Source organism: Acomys minous, assembly GCF_964271855.1.
Source record: "Acomys minous genome assembly, chromosome: 6".
NCBI lineage: Eukaryota > Metazoa > Chordata > Mammalia > Rodentia > Muridae > Acomys > Acomys minous.
Genome location: NC_140487.1, coordinates 336,441 through 351,225, shown reverse-complemented (window position 1 = coordinate 351,225; position 14,785 = coordinate 336,441). Strand labels below are relative to the sequence as shown.

Genomic DNA, 14,785 nt, shown 5'->3' with positions numbered 1-14,785 from the left:
TGTCATCTAAAGGTGCTAAAAAGTCTGAGGCCGTCCTGTCTTCTTTGCTCAGCAGACTGTTGGCTTCTTCATCTCTCTGGATATTTGCAGTGTGATGCTTCTCTTTTTATCCCAGTCACTTAGGGCATTCTTGCCTCTCTAGTGAACACACCCGGCTCCTCGGAACATGGTGAGTTCTGTTGTGTTTCCATATCAAGTGGGTTTTGTTTTGTTTCAGAAATAGTTCCTTCCCCGTTCCTATTTTTGTCTAGTTATGTTCCATTCCATTCATCTTTCTCTTCAAAGAGAGCTCTAGCCAGGCTGGGTCGGCATAACTGTCACACCGGGTGATGTCCCGCCAGTCGCTGTGTCCCCTCACCACCTCTGTGGCCAAGGCTGCCATCCATATCACTGACTCATCTTCTATCATGCCAGCTGACTTTGAGAATTTAAGAGTTTTTCTTTCTATTTCTTTCTTTTTTCTTCCTGTCTATTTTGGTTCCATTATCCTTTTTCATATTATTTTAATTTCCACCAAAGTACGGGGAAGATTCTTGTGAAGTATTTTCTCCTGTTATTTGAAATCCTTTCTTTTCTGATACACAAGTCATTTGGGTATTTTCCTTGGGATTAGTTGAGGGGAGAGGGCAGTTACTTGTAGAGATCCATGGTAGGCCTTTCTAAGAAATGGTGGCTGTTTTAATTTCAAAATATTTGTTTTGAGGGGTAAGGGGTGGGAGGGAGGAAAAAATTGTCTTGAATTTAAAAACTCTTCTAAGCCGGGCGTGGTGGCACACGCCTTTAATCTCAGCACTTGGGAGTGGATTGCTGTGAGTTCGAGGCCAGCCTGGTCTACAAAGCGAGTCCAGGACAGCCAAGGCTACACAGAGAAACCCTGTCTCAAAAAACAAAACAACAAAACAACAACAACAAAAAATAAAAACTCTTCTAGCTCATAACAAGTTAGTAGCGGGAGAATTAGCCTAAAATTCACCACAGGGAGCCAACGAGACAAACTCAGAAAGCGAACATCCTGCAGGACAGCTCACTCACGATTTCACTAATCAGTATCCTAAGGAAGAGACGTTACTGGGTAAAGACAAAGTAAGTGGATACTGGAGAGATGGCTCAGAGGCTAAGAGCACTGGCTGTTCTTCCAAAGGCCCTGAGTTCAATTCCCAGAAACCACGTGTGGCTCACAACCATCTATAATGAGATCTGGTTCCCTCTTCTGGTGTGCAAGTGTATATGCAGACAGGACACTGTATACATCCTAGATAAATAAATCTTTAAAATAAGTAAATAAATAAAAGGTGAGCTTTTGGGCTGGTTACAGATTTCAATAATCCAGGTGAAACAACAGTTTTGGTTGCTTAGGCGAATTGTAGTGTGCTCTTAGGTGAGAAGAGACGAAAATATACAAACACAACCGTAGTGTTGACTACACAGAACAGTCTGTGAAACAACAGAGCATGAGGCCAGTTACAGTGGATGCGCTTGTTCATCCCAGTGTGCAGGAGCTAAACACCAGGGAGTCAAAACTTCAGGGTCATCCTCATCTACATAGTGAGTTCAAGCTAGCCTAGACACCTGAGACTCGACTTCAAACCAAACCCCAATGCAATATTTTGCTTTACACACCTAGACTCACACATACAGCATCCAGTTGTCACAATGTTCTCCAAAAAAATAGAAGTAAGCTGGGCTTTAAAAAATTTTTTTTATTGTCTAAGGGCTAGAGATGTAACATAGTGATAGAACAATTACCTAGTATTTGCCACGTCCTGAATTATTCAATCCCTAATACCACACAGATGCACATGTACACACACACACACACACACACACACACACACACACACACACACAGAGGAGCTTTGTATTTTTTTTCTTTAGCTTTCTTCCCCCAAGACAGGGTTTCTCTTTGTAGATAGACTTGGCTGTCCTGGACTCACTTTATAGACCAGACCAGCCTGCCCTCAAACTCACAAAGATTTGTCTGCCTCTGCCTCCCAAGTGCTGGGATCAAAGGTGTGCACCACCATGCCTATCCGGCTTTGTATTTTTTAATATTCTCTGAGTCTATGGACTGCTTGTGAAACAAAGGGTGTTTTACACTTTGACAGCTTTAAAGGGAATAGATTTGCCCCCAAAGATGATGATGCTTAAGGTTCCTTAATCACACAAACACTCTGGGACCTCAAGACTTTTAGAAATACAGCAGGAGATGGTGACACACACCTCTGATCCCAGCCTGGTCTAGAGCGAGTTCCAGAACAGCCAGGGCTACACAGAGAAACCCTGTCTCAAAAGACAGATAAGAAACAAAATAGAAATACATATATTTTAGAGCTAGGCACAGAGGCTCACTCCTGTAATTTCAGGACTTGGAAGCCAGAAGCAAGAAGAATGCCAAGCATGCAAGCTCATCGGCTACAAAATCAGTTCCAGGCCAGCATGAGCTAGAGTGTAATCCTGCCTCAAAACAAATGTTTTAAATAATCTTTTTGTGTACTGAAAATGAAACTCAAGGCCTCCCACCCGTGAGGTCTTTACTAGGAGTTAAATCCACCACCTTGTGGTGATTTTGTGTCATACTTTTGTGTGTGAGGTTATCTTTTAGAGTCCAGGTATCTTTCATATAGTTAAAATAACATCACAAAAGATACTATTTTAGCCATTTTGGCACTGTGCAGTGATGTTACTCACGTTCACAGCGGCGTGGCCATCACCACCATGCCCTTCCAGCACTGGCTCACATTCCTAAACAGAAATTCTGTACCTACTAAACACCAACTCCCATGTTCCCCTCTTACTAACCTCTAAAAAATATTCTTGCAAGCCAGGTGGGGTGGCGCACCCAGTGCTGGGGAAGGCAGAGGCATGTGGGTCTCTGTGAGTTTGAGGCCAGCCTGGTCTACAGAGTGAGTTCCAGGACAGCCACGGCTATATAGTGAGACCTTGTCTTGGGGTGGGGGGAGAAGGAAGGAAGAAAAGGAGGAAGGAAGACAAATATTTATTTACTTATTTATTTATTCTTTTTGGTTTTTTGAGACAAGGTCTCTCTATGTAGCCTTGACTGTCCTGGACTCACTTCGTAGACCAGGCTGGCCTTGAACTCACAGCAATCCACCCACTTCTGCCTCCCAAGTGCTGGCATTAAAGGCATGCGCCACCAGCACCTGGCAACAAATCTTTAAATAGCATGCATTAAGTGGCACAGCCTGGGTCTGGCACCAACTGACACCCAGATATTCTGGTTACTTTGAGCATGTGTCAGAATGGGTCCCTCCAGAAGTCCCCACTATCATCATAAAACATGCAAAGACTATCGATTGTGTTAATGCTAGTACCACCCAACACATAAAGAACACAAAAGCAGCAATTTCTAGTGTTGGAGTAAACATTACATGCCCCAGAAGCCACAAGCTTGCCATGCCAAGGTTCAGATAATCCTGTAAAATAACTTTGTTTTCTTTATCACCTGGAACTATTGGCAAATAGCATTACCATTTGCTGTAAGATTGTTCCTGAAGAATGAACAGGGATTTTGTATCACTAGCTTCAGCCAGGGTTAGGTTTGACTCAATCTAATTTTTAAAACCCCAAATTTGGGCTGTTGGAGATGGCTTAGCAGGTAAAGGCACTTGCTGCAGTCTCAATCTCTGGGCCCCACATGGTGGCAGAAGAGAGCAGGCTCTCTCTGACCTCCAGCACCACCACATGTATACACCCACACACAGAATCATAAATACATGTAAAGAAATCAATACTTTATTTTTTCTCATAAATAGAAATTCACAGCTCAGTATTGGAATGGGAGGGTTATTCCAGTGTGTGTTGGGGAGAGTGGTAGAGAAGGAGATGCCCATGGAAGAAGGTGCCCTACAATGATCCTCTCAGAAATTTCACTTGAACTTACATGTCTTTCAGTAGAGTAGTCACATGGCCTTGCCTAGCTGCAAGGAAAGCCACACAGTGCATTCTTTATTCCAGATAGCCTAGGCCCAAGTAAATGTCAGTAGTTCTATACTGCAGAAAGGGAAATCAAATGGATAGACTAAGCGTCTAAAAGAAAAGCAGTTGTTGCCGGGCATGGTGGCGCACGCCTTTAATCCCAGCACTCGGGAGGCAGAGGCAGGAGGATCACTGTGAGTTCGAGGCCAGCCTGGTCTACAAAGTGAGTCCAGGACAGCCAAGGCTACACAGAGAGACTCTGTCTCGAAAAATCCAAAAAAAAAAAAGAAAAAGAAAAAGAAAAGAAAAGAAAAGTAGTTGCTTTGTTTTTTGAGATAGGGTTTCTCTTGGAGCCCTGGCTGTCCTGGAACTCCCTCTGTAGACCAGGCTGGCTTCAAACTCACAGAGATCCACCTGCCTCAGCCTCCTGAGTGCTGGGATTAAAGGTGTGGGCCACCTTGCCCAGCCTTGCTGTTTTGTTTTTCAAGACAAGAGTCTCTCTATGCAGTCCTAGGTGTCCTGGAACTCGATCTTGTAGATCAGGCTGGCCTCTGACTCACAGTGGTCCACCTGCCTCCACTTCCCAAGTGTTGGGACTAAAGGCATGTGCTACCACTGCCCAACCAAGAAAATTTTTTATTAATTAATTTATTTAATTTACATCCTGAATTTATTTTACATCCCAGTCGCAGTTTTCCCTACCTCCTCTCTTCTGAGTCTTCCCCCATCTCTCTCCCCTTCCCCAGAAAAGGTTCAGAAAAAGGGAGGTCTCCCATGGATATTAAGCCACCTCGGCATATCAAACTGTAGGAGGACTAGGTGCATCTTCTCCTACTGTGGCTGGGCAAGGCAGCCCATTTAGGGGGAAGAGGCCCCAAGGCGCGCAGCATCGTCAGATACAGCTCCTGCTCCTGCTGTTAGGGGTCCCACATGAGGACCATGTTGCACAACTGTTACACACTTGCAGAGAGCCTAAATCCACCTCAAGAGTACTCTCTGTTTGGTGGTTTGGTCTCTATGGGCCCCTAGGGGCTCAGGTTAGCTGGTTCTGCATGTTTTTCTTATGGTGTCCTTGACCTCTCTGGCTCCTTCACTCATTTCTCCCCCTCTTTCACAAGGTTCTCCAAGGGCTGCCTAATGTTTGGCTGTGGGTCTCTGCATCTGTTTCCACCTTTTGCTGAGTGAAGCCTCCCAGATGACAGTTATATCAGGCTATTGTCTGAAAGTATAGCACACTACCATTAATAGTGTCAAGAGTGGGCTTTCTCCCATGGCATAGGTCTCAAGCTGGGCCAGCAATTGGTTGGCCATTCCCTCAATTTCTGTAAGAATTTTTTAAAAATATTGAGGTTATTTCTTTGGTGTCTCTCTTTCCTTCCTTCCTATTGATAATTCTAAGCAATATTGTGCTTAACATAAAGAAATGGAGAAATATTGAGGGATATAAGCATAGTTATTAAATGAATTAGATGATTCAAAGTGGTTTTTTAAAAAGATTTATTTATTTATTTTATGTATGTGAGTACTCTATCTGCATGTATACCTACATGGCAGAAGAGGGCAGCAGATCCTGTCATAGATGGTTGTGAGCCACCATGTGGTTGCTGGGAATTGAACTCAGGACCTCTGGAAGAGCAGACAGTACTCTTAGCCTCTGAGCCATGGAAGGCCAGTGGCATCAAGGAGGAAAAGATAAGACACCTTAAACATAATTTATATGTTTGTTCAGCATCTTTTTAAAAAATAATTAATTAATTTTATGTGCATTGGTGTTTTGCCTGTATGTATGTCTGTGTAAGGATGTCAGATCTCGGCATTACAGACAGTTGTGAACTGCCATGTGGATGCTGGGAATTGAACCCGGGTCCTTTGGAAGAGCAGTCAGTACTCTTAACAGCTGAGCCATCTCTCCAGCCCTCCTTAGCATCTTGTTGAGAGCCAAAAGCATTGTCACAATTAACTTCCTAGATGAGGTGTTAAAGCTGCCTTGGAGGAACACCATGGAAATAGGCTAGGTGGAAAAGAGGAAAAGGATGTCTCAGTGGTTAAGTTTGCTCAGCCCTGTATCCAAACCAGTGGGCTGCGCTGTGGCTAAGTGCTAACTGTGAAAAGGGAGTGACGCTTCTTAACAGCCATTATGTTTGTACCATGTTTTCCGTTTCCAGGGGAATGCAGACCACAGGGTGTGGTCTGTGACTCCATCCTTAGAGAATCTTGGGGGACATTTTCCCCCATGTAGTGAGCAAAGAAACCAAGGAATGTGAGTTGAGCATTTCACTGCTACCCTGAGAGTTGTAACAGGGGGTTGGGCACAGCCTTGTGGCCATGGGAGAGGGCTGGAGGGAGCTGGTTGGGGAATCCTCAGGACCCTCAGCTTCTCTCTGACTTTATGATGAAATACAGGAATAATATCCAGGCCTCTGCTTTGCGGATCTGGTTGCTAAACCAAACTTTGGATTTTTTTTTCTTCCTCTTGCTTTTGGGGACATACACTATCGATGAGATGAGTGTGTGAAGTAGTCCTTCCCTGCTGGCACCCTCCCAGTTGGCCTTGTCTTAAGAAACTAATTCTCCTGCCCCTTCAGTTTTGACCTCCTAAGGGAGAAAATTCCTGCAGCTGCAACCAGCCAGCCGAGATCTCCTAGAAGCAGAAATGGTTCTTGCACGTAAGCCAGGGTTTGGGGTAGGGGTGGGGGCTCACATCTCGCTAAGCCAGGGTGTGGGAGGTTTTGTCATGTTAAGCCAAAGTGTGAGGAGGCTGATTTCATGGTAAACCAGGGCATGGGGGTGGGGGTGGGGCAGGACAGGATCGTATAATGTGAAGTTCTAGAAATTAGAACTGTTTAGAGTCACTAAGAGTAAGGGATGAGACCGGCAAGATGGCTCAGTGGTGAGAAGCCAACACACACACACACACACACACACACACACACACACCAACCAATCAAATGTAAACAGGGGAACTCAAACCATGTGCTACAGGCCTGTAGTCTCAGGAACATAGGAGGCCAAGGCAATAATATGGCAAGTTCAAGGCCTGTGTAGGCTGGGGATATAGCTTGGTGGTTGGGCACTAAATACAGCATGTGTGGGGTCCTGGGTTCAATCCCCAGTGAGGGGGCGGAGGGGGGGGAACAGAGACAGAGACAGACAGAAAAAGACAGAGAGATTGACAGGAAGAAGGGCTTTTCTTCTGGGTAGTAACAGGAACTTCCTAAAGGCCTTGCTTCCTGCTTGCCTTGGGCTTTCCCATCAAGTTCTGTGAACGTGGGCCCCAGAGAAGGAGTTGGGTCATCAGTGCATAAGTGAGCAATATGAGCTCAGGCAGAAATGGGAGGCTCCCCCTCACTTCCCTCTCTTGCAGGCCTGCTGTGGTTTTTCATGATGTCATCCATTCATCATTGTGAGCTGACTGGCTGCCCCCCAGGCCTTGGCCCTCTGCCCATGATCAGAAGGGAAGAGACAGATCCCAGGACAACTGTTCAGAGGGCCCCTGAACATGTGCAGACATGATGACATCAGATCCACCTAGAAAGCCTTGGTGGAAATCAAAGAAGACAATAAAAATTACAAGATCTTATCCAACCTTCCCTTCCTTGAATGCCTGGGAAAAACTCAGGGGCCTCTTGGCTGTGGATGGGGAATGCAACCCTGGAGTGGACCTCGGCGTGGAGGAAGGACTGCTCTGCCAGATGCTTCATTCTCCAGAGTTCAACCTGTTTCCTAACTCCGTGGTGTTCGAAAGCAACTTTGTCCAGGTATTCTTGGGTGACTCAGGACTGCAGTGGAGGGTAAACTGAGGCAGGAAAGCTAGAGAGCCCGAGACTCGAGGCTGACCAGGGTTTCTCCTGTAAGCATACACCCATTGAGAGAGGTCAAGCATTTTTGGCTGGGTTGGGGATTAGACATTAGAACCCCCAATTTACATCATTTTCATCCAGGTCTGTCATCTGAGGCCAAGTTAAGGCAGTGAAAGGAGACGCCCTTTGAGGAAGATTAGAAACAGAAGTATTGATGGGCAAAGAACAGGACCTAGGGACCCAGAAAAACCTGGGCTCAGAGTCCAGTCCCTGCTCGCTGCTCCATTGTGCATGAAACCCATACAAATCTGTCTAAACATGGCAAAGCACACAGTCTAGTTGGTACTTGATGTGTTTTTATCTCATTTTACCTCCTGGGCTCCTTATAGACCAGACAGACAGAATCTAGAATAAATGGAAGGACCATGAGGATGAACCTTCTTTTTAAAATTTTTTTAAATTTTATTTTTAAAAAATTATTATTATTATTTATTATTATTCTTATTGTTGTTGTTGTTGTTATTTACAGTACTCTGCCTGCATGTACACCTACAGGCCAGAAGAGGGCATCAGATCACATTATAGATGGTTGTGAACCACCATGTGGTCGCTGGGAATTGAACTCAGGACATCTGGAAGAGCAGCCAGTGCTCTTAACCTCTGAGCCATCTCTCCAGCCCTGGATGAACAGTTTTCTTTTGGGTTTTTTTGAGACAGGGTTTCTCTGTGTAGCCTTGACTATCCTGGACTCGCTTTGTAGACCAGGCTAGCTTCAAACTCACAGTGATCCGCCTGCCTCTGCCTCTGCCTCTGCCTCCCAAGTGCTGGGATTAAAAGTATGTGCCACGACTGCCTGGCTTGAAAGTTCTTAAGCAAGGCCAAGAAGTTGTCAAGGGAGGGTGCACAGACACAGAGAAGATGCTAAGGAACTCCTTGCCCCTGTGCTAACAGGTCCTTTAAGTCCTATTAGAGAAATCTATATAGATGGCTTGAGCCTATAATGCCAACACTCAGAAAACTGAGGCAGGAGGATGAGTCTAGCCTGGGCTATAGAGTAAGACTCTGTTTTTGTTTTGTTTAAATAACTTTAAAGAAAAGCTCTACTAGAGCTTTTAAACCAATACAGGTTAAAACACTTGTCAAAAAACAATGGTTAAGCAGTCATTTCCAAGTGTCATTTGACAATGTCTGAAGACATTTCAGTTGTCAGAATTTGGTTGGGAGTTTACTGTGGGCATCTAGGGCACAGAGGCCAAGGACACTGCTAAACACTCCACAACACACCAGAGCCTTCCTCCCACAAAGCAGCTAAGTGGCTACCATAGTATGGTGGCATACGCCTTTAATCCCAGCACTGAGGAGGCAGAAACAGGCCCATTTCTCTAGTCCTGGTCAACACAGTGAGTCCTAGACCAACCAGAGCTATCGAAAACAAAAATTAGTGCTGAGTGAAGAAGTTGGGCTAAAACATCTTGCTGCTTTTGCCAAATGCTCAGGCTGGGCCTGGGGACTGCGTTGCAGGTCAGAAGGAACAGAAACTGGAAAGAAATCTACAAGGCCTCCAACACAATGGCCCTTGGAGTGACCTCTTCCGTGCCTTGCCTTCCCCTTCCAAACATCCTCCTGATGGCCAGAGTCAAATGGGATCATGGGCAGAGCCAGACATGGAACAAGCCATCCACAGCCCCAAGCATCATCCTGAAGAGGTAAGCCACACAGATGGGCATGAGAGATGAGAGGAGGAAAGGGCACATCAAGGTGGAGGCTACCTGGTAACTAAGTTTAAGATGGGGAGAAATAAAGCTGGACGCTGTGGCACACGCCTGTAATCCCAGCACTCTGGGAGGCAGAGGCAGGCGATCTCTGTGAGTCCAAGGCCAAGCCTGGTCTACAAAGTGAGTCCATGACAGCCAGGGCTACACAGAGAAACCCTGTCTTCAAACACACAAACAAACAAATGGGGAGGAACTGAGAAGTCATTGCAATGACATTAATTGGGATTTTTGTTGTTGTTGTTTTGTTTTGTTTTTCAAGACAGAGTTTCTCTGTGTAGCCTTGGCTGTCCTGGACTAGCTTTGTAGACCAGGCTGGCCTCAAACTCACAGCTATCTGCCTGCCTCTGCCTCCCGAGTGCTGGGATTAAACGTGTGCGTCACTGCACTGGGCTTTTTTTTTTTTTAAACAAAATCTCTTATAGCCCACTATGTAGTCAAGGCTGGCCTTGAACTCTTAACCCACCTGCCTCCTCCTCTTGAGTGTTTGAATTACACACATGCACTATCATGCCCAGTTACTAACTGCTCTGGATTGCAGTAACCTAAGACAGGTGGGGGACTAGGGCGATCACTCAATCAGTAAAGTGACTGCTATGCAAACGTGAGCTTTATCCCCAGAACCCATGTTTAAAAAACATTGGTATAGTTGTGCACATGCATAATCCCTGTACTGGGGAGGTACAGATGGGTGGAGCCCTGGGGTTTGCGGGCCTTTCAGCCTAACTAACATAATGAGTCCCAGGGTTAGTGAGAGACTCTTACTTAAAACAAACAAACAAAAAACATGGTGGATACCACTTAAGAAATGACACTTGAAGCTGGGCGATGGTGGCGCACGCTTTTAATCCCAGCACTTGGGAGGCAGAGGCAGGCGGATCGATGTGAGTTCGAGGCCAGCCTGGTCTACAAAGTGAATCCAGGACAGCCAAGGCTACACAGAGAAGCCCAGTCTCAAAAAACAAAACAAAACAAACAAACAAACATACAAAAGAAAGAAAGAAAAAGAAAAAGAAAGAAAGAAAAGAAAGTGTCTCTTGGGCTGGTGAGATGGCTCAGAGGTTAAGAGCCCTGTCTATTCCTCCTAAGCTCAATTCCCAGCAACCACATGGTGGCTCACAACCATCTGTAGTGGGACGCCCTCTTCTAGGGTGCAGGTGTACCTGAAGATAGAGCACTGACATACATAAAATAAATAAATCTTTTAAAAGAAAGAAAGAAAGAAAGAAAGAAAGAAAGAAAGAAAGAAAGAAAGAAAGAAAGGAAACTGTCTCTTTAAAAAATATGGTGGAGGGGCTGGGCGTTGTGGCACATGCCTTTAATCTCAGCACTGGGGAGGCAGAGGCAGGTGGATTGCTGTGAGTTTGCAGCCAGCCAGGTCTACAAAGAGAGTCCAGGACAGCCAAGGCTACACAGAGAGACCCTGTCTCGAAAAAACAAAAAACAAAATAAAACAAAACAAAATTGTGGTGGAGGGTGGGTGGTGGTGGCTCACACCTTTAGTCCCCAGCAGAGGAAGGCAGATCTCTGTGAGTTGGAGGCCATCTTGGTCTACAGAGTGAGTTTCAGGACAGCCAAGGCTACTCAGAGAAACCCTGTGAAGGGGATATCTATTGGGGGAGGGGCGGGAAAGAAGCAGAAGAGATGCCTCAGGAGTTAGAATCACTGGCTCCTCTTGGTGGCAGTTAACAACTGCCTGCACCTCCAGTCTCCCGTGATCAGATGCTCTTTTCTGGACTCTGTGGGCACTGCATACACGTGGTACACAGACACACATGCACACAGAATCCCCATGCACATAACAAATAATAAATTAAAATTTCAAACTGGACGTGGTGGGACACACCTTTAAATCCAGTACTCAGGAGGCAGAGGCAGGTGGATCTCTGTGTTTTAGGCCAGCCTGGTTTACACAGTGAGTTCCAGGACAGCCAGAGCTCTCTAGAGTGACTCTGCCCCAAAACCAAAAACAATAGAGGAAGACTGTGACACTGACCCCTGGCTTCCACACACAAACACATGCACGGACAAGCACACACCTGACAAACATGCGTGCATATAGCACACACAGGGCATGTGAGGTAAGACAGGTCTTTCACTGGAAGGACAGATTATTTGGTGCAAAGGGACACTTCATATGGACAGGAGTGGAGGCCTGCCTCCTAGTGCACTTGCCTTCTTGCCTCACTCTTCTGATTTAGCAGGGACCTCTGAGCCTCGGGTTAAGGAGTAATGAGGCCGTGAGACCAGGAGAGGCATGTTCTTTCCAGTCCTGGGTGTGCAACTAGCTAGACTCAATTTTGTATCACAAGCCACCGGATGCAGTTTTTCCGCTATCGACTATGTCCTATTCAGGGCTGTAGCATACAGCAGCATGATGTTTGTGATAGAATTGCCCTTCCTGACTCTTGGGCCTTGTTTCAGTTTCCTTTCTGTTGCTATGATAAAATGCTACAACAACAGCGCAGCTCAGGGGAGAAAGGGTTTATTCTGACTTATAGTTCCAGGCATAGAGTCCATCATGGAAGCCAAGGGAGACTGGCCTGGTGACAAGAGAGCAGGAAGCTGGCTGATCACATTGTACTAAACAGGAGACAGACCAGGAAGTGACCCCTGGCTATAAAACCTCAAAGCTCTCCCCCTACCCTGTAATGTACTTCCTCCAGCAAAGTTCCCCCTTCTAAGGGCTCCATGGCCTTCCCAAACAGCACCATTAGCTGGGGACCATGTGTTCAAACAAATAAACTTCTGGGGACATTTGATAGTCAAGCCACCAAAGGCGGCCTCATGCAGTCTGCAAACAGTCTTAAAGGTCTCTAGATGATGCCAGGGGTCCAGGGAACCCCATCATCCCTCTATGCCCTAGGGCCAGGGCTCTCCATCATGAAGCTGGTATACATGTACTGCTTGCTCACTGCTCACTTACCAGGTCTAGCCAGGTCCTGAGCCAGCTGGTTTGGGCCCTCTTGGGACCATGCAAGGTTAATGAATGAACAAGCTATGCAGGTGAGGGCAGCTCTCTTTTGTATTTTCAAGAAGGAACTGGCAAAACTCCATGTCTCCGGCCACCTTACTCTTGAGCTACATCTGTGGCACAGGATCCCCACCCCCACCCCGGGAACGCTGGCCTGAGAAATTACAGCTGGGTAAGACTGGCAGGTCCCAGGGCCAGAGTCCAGACATACTGAATCTGAATATTCGGGATCTAAGTGCCCCCAGAGAAATCTGCTTTCCCCAGAGTTTGAGCACCACTGACCAAGGACTCTTTCCTACCCCTAAAAGCCCCCACCCTTGAGGCACATCAGCAGTGATGGGGAGGCCTAGGTGTCGTCTTCTGTGCCTTTAGCATTCTCCCTTTGAAGTTTGTGGAGCTCCAGATCTGTGACTACCACGCACGCGTCCTGCAGTTGAGGACAGTCACTGAGAAACTCTACTACCTAAAGCTCCACCCTGACCATCCTGAGACTGTCTTCCACTTTTGGATCCGCCTGGTTCAAATTCTGCAGAAGGGTCTGTCCATCACCACCAAGGACCCTAGCATCCTTGTCACTCACTGCCTGGTCCCCAAGAGCCTTTGCAGCCCATGTGGAAAGTCTGAGGTAAGAACCCCCCATGGCCAGCCTTCAGCCAAGACCAGAGTTGGAAAGCGGTGACCCGAGCAGCTGCTACTGAGTGTGCTGGGGAGTGCCCTTGGCTCTAACTGTACTCCAGACACAGCAGCCCTTATGGGCACAGAACACCCCTTTCTAAGTATGTTCGCTTCAGCAAGTGGACACAGTTGTGCAGCCATCAGCCATGACCATAATTCAGTGGAAATGAGCAAGAGGGGAGGGTTTTATTTATGCTCATTTTTTGTTAGTTTGGCCTTTTGAGATAGGGTCTCATGTAGCCCAAGCTGGCCCTAAGCTCGTTATGTAGCCAAAGCTGGCCCTGAAATCCTGAGCCTGCTCTCTCCGGCTTCCAAATACTAGGATTATAGGCATGTTCTACCATGCCAGGCCCAAAAAGACTTTTCTGGGGTGCATGTATGTGTGTATGGAGAGGGTGGTTGTGCGCACTGTGATGGGTGTGCAGTGGCCAGAGGAAGATGTCATATATATTCCTCTATTCGTTTTGCTGAACCTAGAGCTAGGCAGGTGGCCAGCAAGCCCCAGCAATTCTCCTGCCTCTGCTCCCCCACCTCCACCCCATTGCTAGGGTTGGAGCTGTGCATGGTTCTTTACATGTACACTACAGATCTGAACTCAGGTCTTAAATTCTTTCACAAGCACTGAGCCACCTCCCTAGCCCATGAATGAGGGTTGTTGTTGTTGTTCACGTAATTGTAGGAGTTCTGTTGTGAAACGGGGTCTTACTATAGAACCCAGGATGGCCAACGAGTCCAGATCCTCCTGCCTTTAGCCTCCAAGTGCTTAGATTACAGGCACATACTACAACACATGGCTTTGGAACTAAAGGGTGTGTTGCTTGTTTTAGACAGGGTCTCATTCATTCGTGCCTTTTGAGTTATTGTCCAAGAAATCAGGCGTGTTCAACAACGGTAGTTGGCAAACACCTTAAGAAAGGGTTGGGGGGGCTAGAATCTTCAGAGAAATCGTGAGAGAGTGTTGGGCTTTGTGCATAGGCTTTTGGTGTCTAGAAACTGGATAAGCTGGAAAAGGAAAGGCCGCACTCTCTGAGGCACAATACAGAGGAGTGAGTGTACTTAACAGCAAAGCTCTGCAAGCATCTGTAGGGGGGTGGGGGTGGGGGGATGAGGGGAGCTGGGGGGCTTGGGGGGGTGTGGGGGAGGATGGGGAGCCTCTAGGAAGTGAAAGTCCAATGCTTTATTACTGGGATAGTTACCCTTCCCATCTCCTTAGTATGTCTTCAGGCAAGTCAGATTTCCTGACAGGCGGTCTCCTGGTCAGGTGACTCACGGGCGCCATTGGGAAGGATCCCTGGAACTCGCTGACCAGATAGTCCTGCAGAGCCAGTGAGAGCCAGGTGCAGCAGAAGGCTTGTCTTTAAATATAAAGTGGAAAATGATAGAGGAAAAAAAACACTCAGTGTTAACCTGTAGCCTCTACATGTGCTCTCATGTGTGTGCACGTGTCCCTGTATGTGCACACATGCACATAAACAGGTACAAATGCACTAACATCTACAAAGCAACTGCATATAGGTCTTTCCTTAGAGGAATTTTAAAAATTATTTATTTTTTTTATGTGCATTGGTGTTTTGACTGCACATGTCTGTGTGAGAGTATCAGATCCCTTAGAACAGGAGTTACAGACC

General features: G+C 46.5%; 1 protein-coding gene across 3 annotated transcripts in view; it reads left to right on the top strand.

The window, feature by feature from the left end:
• The window catches only part of GARIN1B (golgi associated RAB2 interactor 1B), a 28,557-nt gene continuing 13,772 nt past the window's right edge, over nucleotides 1–14,785 (top strand). For 2 of the 3 annotated variants that reach the window (XM_084788042.1, XM_084788040.1), the window contains exons 1-5: nucleotides 1–169; nucleotides 6,522–6,602; nucleotides 7,301–7,694; nucleotides 9,258–9,442; nucleotides 12,855–13,107. In XM_084788042.1, coding sequence (XP_084644168.1) covers nucleotides 7,446–7,694; nucleotides 9,258–9,442; nucleotides 12,855–13,107 — 687 coding nt within the window. In that variant the 5' untranslated portion in view covers nucleotides 1–169; nucleotides 6,522–6,602; nucleotides 7,301–7,445. Of the gene's footprint in view, nucleotides 170–5,994; nucleotides 6,197–6,521; nucleotides 6,603–7,300; nucleotides 7,695–9,257; nucleotides 9,443–12,854; nucleotides 13,108–14,785 lie in introns of those variants that run through there. The other variant, XM_084788041.1, reaches the window with a different exon arrangement.